General features: G+C 37.1%; 1 protein-coding gene across 1 annotated transcript; it reads left to right on the top strand.

Moving 5' to 3' along the window:
• The first annotated feature begins 7804 nt into the window (after positions 1 to 7804).
• Positions 7805 to 8730, top strand: LOC148549750 (uncharacterized). Its single transcript, XM_088495770.1, has 3 exons — positions 7805 to 8138; positions 8253 to 8410; positions 8500 to 8730. The coding sequence occupies exons 1-3, from the start codon at positions 7805 to 7807 to the stop codon at positions 8728 to 8730; spliced, it is 723 nt and encodes a 240-aa protein (XP_088351896.1).
• Positions 8731 to 9906: the final 1176 nt, after the last annotated feature.

The following is a 9906-nucleotide window of genomic DNA, read 5'->3' as shown; positions in this document are numbered from 1 at the left end:
TTCATAGAGAAATCATTAAAAACTGCACTTTCCTTGGTTACATAACTTAAACCAGATTTTTCAAACAATGGTCTTTGACTTGCAAGTAATTTGTCCAAGTTGCTAGAATTTTGAGTAAATTTTGCTAAATCACCATTCAGCCTTTTAATCATTTCATTTAATCTTTCATTTTCAGCAATAAGCTCTTGAGAGGGATCCACAATGTGCTTTCCTTTTAGTTTTTCAAGTTCATATTTTAGAAATCTATTTTCTTCAATAATATCCAAAGCACATTCAATTTTCTTCACCTTTTCTCTCAAAAAATCATTTTCTGCTTTTAACATTTCTTTTTCAGATTTACATTTAGTGTATTTTTCCAGCAGTTTTGAAGAATTTTGTGTGAGATCATCAATTATAACATGTAAATCATCTATGGACAAGTCATAATAATTTACCTCATCAAGTTGATCATCATCAGCCACGAAGCAGATTTTATCTTCACTTTTGGAGTCTTCTTCCTCATCCGAATCATTCTCAAGATCTTCCCAAGATGCCATGAGCACTTTCTTCTTTTCTTTCTTTCCTTTTTCTTCCTTCTTGAGCTTCGGACAGTTGAACTTAAAATGTCTAGCCTCCTTGCAATGATGACAAATCACCTTGCTCAAGTCCTTCTTGTATTTCTTTGAATTTGAACCCTTGTACTTGCTTTTGTTCCTCATTATCCTTTTAAGTCTCCTAACAAAAAACACAAGTTCATCATCTGAAAAACCATCACTAGACTCACTCTCTTTTGATTCTATTTTTGACTTAAGGAAAATTTCCTTTTTTTTAGTCCGGGTTTGTGTGTGTGGCTTCATAGATAAGGAGTTTTCCTCTCAGCTCATCATAGATTATAGGGCTTAGGTTATTACTCTCGGCTAGGACAGTGACAATTGTTTCCCATTCCTTTGTGAGGCTTCTAAGGAGTTTTCTCACTAGGATTTGTTCTGAGTAGGTTGTACCCATAGCATCAAGGTTGTTGATTATGATTGAAAATCTCTCAAACACTTCATCAAACAAACACTTCATTAATGCTTTCTGCATCCTTCATATTAAACATCTCGTACTCTTTTCACAGCATATCAATCCTCGTTTCTTTGACCTATTTAGTGCCTTCGTGTGTAACCTGGAGTTTCTCCCATATTTCTTTGATTGTCTTACATCTAGACACCTTTTGATACTCTTCAAAGCTGATAGCACAGTGAAGAAGGTTGATGGCTTTAGCATTCAACTCCATTTTCTTCTTGTCATCATCGTTCCATTCAATTTCTTCTTTTGGAGTCACCACTCCATTAGTACTTATTTTTGTTGGAATCTTGGGGCCGCTCACAACAATCTTCCATATGTTGTAGTCAATGGATTGGATGAAGATCCTCATCCTCTCTTTCCAGTAGGCATAGTTCTTCCCGTTGGAGAAGGGAGGCCTATTGTTTGACTGGCCTTCAGATAGATTGTAGACAACTGTGGTTGTGCCCAAGTTGTTCGCCATTGGACCTTTGCTCCAAGCGGTGAAGCTTGATTCTTGAGACCTTGATCTCAATACCAATTGAAGGTTTTAGAAGGCTTAGAGAAGGGGGTTGAATCTATGACCTTCTTTAACTTTAATAAAATAACCTTTTAAAAAGCTTTCAGTCTGATTCTGTTTGAACTTAGCAGCGAAAAATTTATGAGACAATTTTATTTTATCTTATGAATATCAGAAAGTATAACAGAGAAGGGAAGAGAGAAGCTGACACCATTATGTATCTTGGTTCAGTTGCCTTGTGCAATGCAACCTACATCCAGTCTCCACCACAACAGTGGTGAAATTTTCACTATAGTTAAAGTATTACATACACCAATTCCACAGGATTGACACAATCCTTTCACTCTCAAGTTCTAACCTAACTTGACTTGGTTATGCTAATACCTAACTCTTTACTCTTAGTGCTCACCCAACTAAGAAAGGGGTACCTCACTGGTACAAGATACAAGACACAACACCAACCTAAAGAAATTTGAAATTACTCTAGCCTTTTCACTCAAGTGTATCACTCAGCCTTTTATCACTCAGCCTTTTATCACTCATCAGCTTTTACTTGAGCTTTCTCTTAATGCCTTTTCACACTCCAGAAATTACAGAAAAATATAGATAGAAAATAAAAATTACAATCTGTAAAATATGAAGGAGATTAATGCTTCAACAGCCTCTTTGCTATGTGATGAACCAGATTTGCTTGCCTCTAATTTAGTTCCTCATTCTGGTAGAATGCTCCTTTGATTAGGAAACACTGTCCAAATTGATGAACTTCTTCAGAGGGCTCTTCTCAGAACATAAACCTCAAAACACTGGTTATCTCTCCTCACCTCAGCAGAAAACAAAATTTTTCTTTTTGTATCTCCTTGCATGTTGCTGAGATCCTCTCTTCCAAGTCAACTTCTCGAGCTGTGAGCTACCAACTTAGCCGTTCACTTTCTTCGATTAATCCCTAATTTGAAATTTTGAAACAGATCCCTTTTTCTTGACCGAGTCCTCAGAACAGCAAAGAAAAAATATTTTCAATGGCAATCCCATATTTGAATCCTTGAGATACTACTTTGTCCCCAAGAAACAAATTTAGCTATTGATTTACAGCACTAATTATCAGAAATCACTTTTTCCATGTATCCCATATTGGATTGACAGAGAGTTGGAGAAGAAGAGAGGAAAGTAAAATGCATGCAAGAGGAAACAAATCACCTTTAACTTCTGACTTAGTCTAAGATGGTTAGATTTGGGTGATTAGACTTTTGCCTTTCTGATCAAGCTTTCTCTTTCTTTCTTCTTTGATGAAACGAGCAAGAAGAACGAAGTTTTCTCTCTTTTCTCTATGTCTGATCGAAAGAAAAAAGGTGAACGTTGCTTTGGTGGAAGCACTTTGGAGGGATTAGCTTGAGAGATCAATTCGGGTTTGAGTTGGCTATGTCCACTTGACCCATCTGATTTCTTTGTTTTGTTTCTTTGGGCTTACTTTGTAAATGTTGCACATTATGAAGACTTCTGATTTTTATTCCAATTTCTTGGGCTGCTGCAATAATGAATTTTTGGCCTGTATCACTTTAAATAAAATCTTCAAAACTAATTGAGTAATTTGTCCAATAAATTAATGTTTGTCATCATTAATCATGTTAGTTAATTTATTAACTCAACATTTTTTTTTAATTTAGTACTTAAAATATATTATAAATTAGATTAGTTCCTAAAAGATACCACTGTAAGTTAAATTAGTCTTTCCATAAATTAGATAATAATATATCATATTAGGTACCACGTAGTATGATGACATGATTATTTAATGCAACGTATCACAAGACGATTAATTAACCAATTATAACTATAAATATGTCAACCAATTATTTTGTGACACATAATATTGACCTACTATATCATTATGTCATATGGTACTTAATATGATATGTCATCATCTAACAAACAGAAGAATAAATTTGACTTATAATTATATTTTTCAAGGACTAAGATGAATAATAATTTTTTAAAATTAATTTAAAAAATAAATCTTTTTTTAAGATGAACTTAAATATTAATGCATAGTAATTATTTTATAGTCAAATAATAGCGTAAAATACATACATATGTTTTAGAGGGGTGTCTGATACTAATATGGTCATTCTATAAATAAGATAATTTGTTTTGGTGTTAATATTAAAAAATTTTATAACACTAAAATTAAAAAGTATTAAAATATTTTTAAAGTTGAAATCAGATCCTCTAATATCATTTTTCACACCATTAATAAATTTAAAATATTAAAATTAGACCCTTCAAAAAATTTAATAATTTAAAAATTAAAATCGGACTTTTCCACTTTTATTTTCAAGAAAATAAAAATTTAAAAATAAAAATTAAATTCTCCAATTTTGTTTTCTTAAACAATTTCTACATTAAAAAAACAAAGACAGTATATTTGAAAATACCACAATTTGGCCCCATAATTAAATTTTTGAGTAAAAGATAAATAGGTCTTTGACTTTTTCAACTGTAGACATTTAAGTCTTTTATGATTAAAAAATACATTTAAATCCCTCACCTTTCAGAATGCGTGACAATTATGTCCCTCCGTAGAGTTGAAGTTAAAAAACGTAACGGAAATTAATGATATGTCCGTTACGGTGATGATGTAGATGGTTGGTAAAAAATAATCAGACAAATAGGTCTCTCACATGAAACACTGCCGTTTTGACATTGAACCCTATCTCTTCCAAATATATCGAAGCCATGGAATTTCATCAATCTTAAGTGGTAACTTATACCCTTTATTCAATAAAGGGTTTATCCAAATCCAAAAGGCCTTGGATACAATAGAAGCCGAAGCGAAACCAATGACATTCGATATGGTCTTAAATACGTTGATTTCACCATTAATATGAACTTGTGAGTCTTCACTGGACTTAATCCCAGTTGACCCTTTGATCCCAACACAAAGAAGAAAAATTGATATAGGGAGGGAAATGAAAGAAACTATATCATCCACCATGAAAGTGTCAACATCTAAAGTGGAGAAACGTATAACCACAGAAGCTGTAAACAAAGAAACAACAATGAAACTTACAGTGCAATAGATTCTAAGTGACACAGGATGATTAACAGCTTCAAATCTCTTCTCATGGATGATCATGATTGTAAGCACAATTTGTGTTATTGCCTGAACCAACCAAAACACTCCATTAAGTACCTTCCATGTAGTTTGAATTATAGAACTGCTGAACACCAAAATAGAAGCAACAATGAAAAGTGCAGCCAAAACGGATGTTGCAATGAGAGTTAGCTTAAACCATAAGGTTGTTATTTTAGTGAAACTCCTGTTGTTTCTGATAAGGGACTTGTTGAGCTCATTGTTATGGTGGTTATTGTGGCTGTTGGAAGTGATGCTGCTGCTGTTGTTGTTGTTGCCATTTGAAAAGAACCTTTGGTAAAGCTTTATTATGGCAAACACATAGAAGATAAACAAGAGAAGAACATCAATAGCAAAAAACAAAGCTCTCTGAGGACATGGTGAAAGAAACACATACTCAAGCGAGATCTTAGTAGCGATACCAACCCCTCATAGCAGCGATTACACTGTGAATGAAAACGACTACCTCCCCCAACAACTGGCGCCGCTACGCCGGAGCAGCTGGCTCCGAAATTCGCCAACTCCTTCCTCTCGGAAACCTGGATCCTGGTGTGGCGCAACTTCATCAACATCCGTAGAACCCCAGAGCTGTTTCTGTCGCGCCTCATGGTACTCACCATCATGGGCTTCGTGATGGCCACAATGTTCCACAACCCCAAACAGAATCTCCAGGGAATCACCAACCGCCTCAGCTTCTTCATCTTCACTGTCTGCCTCTTCTTCTTCTCCTCAAACGACGCCGTCCCCACCTTCATCCAAGAACGCTCATCTTCATCAGAGAAACCTCTCACAATGCCTACAGAACCTCTTCCTACACCGTTTCCAGCTTAATCACTCACATGCCTTTTCTTCTCCTCCAAGCTTTCATTTACGCCGCGATTGTTTGGTAATAGCGTCGTTTGAAGCATAAAGACCAATTTGTCCATTAACAATTTGTTCTCCATCCACATCGTCAACTAAAATGGACAGTTCAGTTTCTACCCTCTAGGTCAGCATTTTTCATTGTTATTTTAAGCTCCAACTCAACAGAAAGGTATAATTGTCATACATTTTATAAGATGAGAGATTTAAATGTATTTTTTAGGGTTAACCACTAATTATACCTCCGGATTTTGTAAACGCTGACAATAATGCCCCTCACTTTTATTCTCGACAAAAATATCGTTGGATAATTTAAAAACGTGCACCAAATGCCCGTCCGGCAAGTGATGCCTTCTCCATTGACGGAAGTGTGTGATGTGGCAAACGGAAAAGCTTGTGTGGCAAACGGAAAGCTTACTTGGACCCATTCCCAAATTTCCTAATTCAATTACCCTAATTCCTAATTTATAACCCAATTTCAACTAATGCTTTAAGAAGTTAAAAGATTTTAACACTGTGAAAGAGTAAAATAGTTAACACTGGAGTCATAGTAGCCTCTCCATCTTCTCCTTTTCAAGTCACCGTCGAAGACCATCGTCAGCCCATCGTCGCCGCAATGCTGGTTTGGAGGGACATTGTCGCATGTTGGTGGTTGTTCATCTAACAAGGTACGCGTAATATCTCTGCCTCTTTGCCATTAGGAACTTTGTCTTCGTTCATGTTTCTGTGGCTATATGGTCTTTGATGGGAAAAAATGGCAACTAAATATGTGACAATTTGGATTTCCGGGCATTAAAATTTTGTCACTTGATGCATGCCTTGTTTGCTATATTGCATTGGTTTAGGGTTTAGTCAGGGTAATTTTTTTCTGTTTTGGATGAACAATTTTAGTAGTTGATTAGTGTTGTACTAGTATTAAAATGTGTATTTTTTCTGCTTGAAATTTCAGATGTCCGCACTCATAACATTTGCGATGCACCACATGGGTAGGTTAGAAAGCAATCAAAAGGGTGGTTTGCAATATTCTGGGGCTACTGTTAGCAACATTGACAGGGTATGTGTGGATACTTGTAATTTATTTCTAGTAGAAGGGTTGTTTCTCGATTTAGGTTACACAGGGTTTAAGGACGTTCATTGGTTAGAGCCCGGTTTTGACTTATCAAATGGTTTAAGGCCGCTTAAGAGGGATGCTGATGTTATTAGTATGTGTGATGCTGTGATGAAAAATGGTAATAGGGTTCACTTGTATTTTGAGCATCCTGTTCTAGAAAATCCTGAGTACGTAGATGAAGTCAAGGTATCTGAGGATGAGGTAGAAGTTGTAGAGTTAGACGATGAGGATGTGTGTCGTGATGAAGAAAGGTAGGGAGAAGATGAGGTGATGGAAGATTGGTACAATGGTAATGGGGAAGTGGGTCAAGACTCAAGACAAGGGTAATGTTGAGACTACTAATGTACTACCAACTGAGGCACCCCAAGTTGAGGGAGATCAAACTGCCGGATATGAAACCAATGAGGATGTCGGTAGATATGGTAGAAAGAGACTTAGAAAGAAACATGCAAGGCTACCACCATTGGGTACCACCAAAGTAGTAGGGGAAACACTAGCTGAAGAAGCTAGAGGAGAAGCAGAATCTGCGCAGAATGTGTCAAATGAAGATGTGAATCCGCATGTTGAACCTGCCATTGAAGGTAAATTCATTTAGAAAATTATGCAATTAAGGTTTCATAAAAATACTAAACTGCGATGTTGTTAACAACGAATTATTTTATTTTATGTTATTGTAGAAGAGAATCATAATGAGGAGGGAGACGATAATTTAAGACAATCAGGAAGAAGGAAGAGACACTCAAGGCCACAACCATCAGGTCAGAAAATTATTCCTCCCAGGGACAATGAGGCCCCAACAGTGGTTGTGCTTGTACATGAGGGTAATGCTGATGGAGTTGATAAGGGTGGGGAAAATGAGTTCCAATACGAGTCTGAGGATCTTCACAATTTAGCTGAATCAGATGATGAAAATGGGGTCCCGGTATTTCCACAACACAATCCTCAAGCACGCTTCGGCCAAGTTAGACTCGAGCTGGGCATAGAGTTTGCAACGATGCAAGAGTTCAAGGATGCTGTTTAGAAGTTTAACATCCAAATGGGGAGGGAAGTGTTCTTTTTAAAGGTGGAGCCTCTAAGATGCAGAGTTATTTCTTATAATCAGGACTGTCCGTGGGAGGTGTACTTTTCAAGGAGAAATTTCCCACCAAGTTTTCAAATCAAGATGCTAGCTGATGAGCACACATGTCTAAGGAGTAACAAATCTAGATCGGTAACCTGTAAATGGGTGGCTGGAGAATTAGTTAACAAGCTTAGAATTTCTCCTAATTTGATACAAAGGGAGGCAGAAGAGTGGTTCAAGGTAGAATATGACATAAGTGTAGGTGAGCGAATGATGTATAAGGCAATAGAGATGGCAAAGGATATCATTGAGGGGACAGAGAAGGAACAGTATGGTAAGCTACGCAATTATTTATCGGAGCTGCTTAAAGCTAATCCTGGTTCTACATGTACTATGAGCACACATCCACAACCAGAGGGTTTGCCTAAGTTCAGAAGTTTGTATATATGCTTAGAGGCATGTAAGAGAGGATTTAGATATGGTTGTAGGCCTTTTATTTGAATTGATGGAACCTTTCTTAAGGGGTATTTTGGGGGTCAACTACTCACAGCTGTAGGACAAGACACGAATAATCATCTATTTCCTATAGCATATGCTGTGGTTGATGCGGAAACAAAGGAAAATTGGAAATGGTTCTTGAATTTACTTCATGAAGATATCGATGATTACAAAGAATTTGGGTGGAACTTCATGAGTGACAAGCAAAAGGTAATTTATACATCTTGTCTAATTAGGTAATTTGTATTCATGCACTTATGTTGTGATATTGAATATTGGATTTTTGCCATGTGGTTTAGAGACTGGTTCCAGCACTTCAAGAAGTCATGCCAAAAGTTTCACATAGATTTTGTGTCATGCACATGTGGCATAACTTGAACAAGAGATGGAAGGATAAAGAGTTAAGAGGAGCTCTGTGGCAGTGTGCTCGGGCAATGACAGATTTGGAATTCAAAAATGCAATGGCATATGTCAAGCGGATCAATGTAGGAGCTTGGGAGTACCTGTCAAGTTATGAACAATCATCATGATCGAAATCAGGCTTTTCTGAATGGCCTAAAGTGGATAATGTTACCAACAACAATGCTGAATCATTTAATGCAACAATAGTGGGCATGAGAGGAAAAAGTATCCTAACAATACTAGAAGAGATAAGGTTCTACATCATGAGGGTTATGGCATAGCACAAAGACGCTTTATCATCATACACAGGAAAGCTGGCACTTATTCAGATGAGTAGGCTTGAAAAGGAGAAAAACGAAGGTAATTACTGGGAGGCCCAGTGGGTTGGGGACGATGAGCATAACTTATTTGAGGTGAGGAGATATGGACACAGGGTTACTGTTAACACACTAGAAAGAACATGTACCTGCAAAAAGTGACAACTGATTGGATTGCCCTGTTGTCATGGAGTGGCTGCTATCCAAAAGAAGAATCACCGGCCTGAGGACTATGTGCATCACTGGTTGTGCATGGAGCACTACAACAGGGCATATCAGTTTCACATTAACTCTGTACCCAGTGAAGAGTATTGGGGTAACTATGAAGGTTATCCTTGTCTACCTCTTCCATACAAAAGACCAATTGGAAGACCTACAAAAAAGAGAGCACGTCATGAATCTGAGCGTCAGGGTAATAGCCAATACAAAATGCCGCGAAAGTATGGTCAAACTACTTGTAAGTGGTGCAAAAAGGTAAACACCTCACTTGATAGTAACCCATTGGTTTTGTACTCGAAATCAGTGTATACATGACTTGTTAATTTGTATTCTAAATATGTGCTAACCTATTGTATATGCTGCAGCAAGGACACAATGCAAGGACATGTGAAGAGAAGAAAAAAAAGTCTTAGGGGAGATACTAGTCAAGCAGCCGAAACTGCATCAGGAGCAGCAAATGAACAAGAAGATGCTACTGATATATCAGATAGAGAGCAAGAAATGTACTATGAGGAGACTCTTGAGGCAGCTGATGAACAACAAGTTACACAAGGGCATCCCCAATCTCAAACTGATAATGAGGTTAGCTTCAATGTTAACACCTTTGTACTTGTTTTTTCTGCAACATACATAGACTTCTGGAATTTATGTGTTGGATTTGTAGCAAGCCCAAGGGTTGGAATCAGATCCTGTAGCAGCATCTGCTTCAACCACCACTATCAACAAGTCAGCTCCACCAAAGGTTGCTGGTGTTGTAGCTGCTGCTCC

This window comes from Arachis ipaensis, chromosome B8, assembly GCF_059453495.1.
Source record: "Arachis ipaensis isolate K30076 ecotype BB chromosome B8, ASM5945349v1, whole genome shotgun sequence".
Classification (NCBI taxonomy): domain Eukaryota; kingdom Viridiplantae; phylum Streptophyta; class Magnoliopsida; order Fabales; family Fabaceae; genus Arachis; species Arachis ipaensis.
This window is presented reverse-complemented; position numbering and strand designations above follow the sequence as displayed.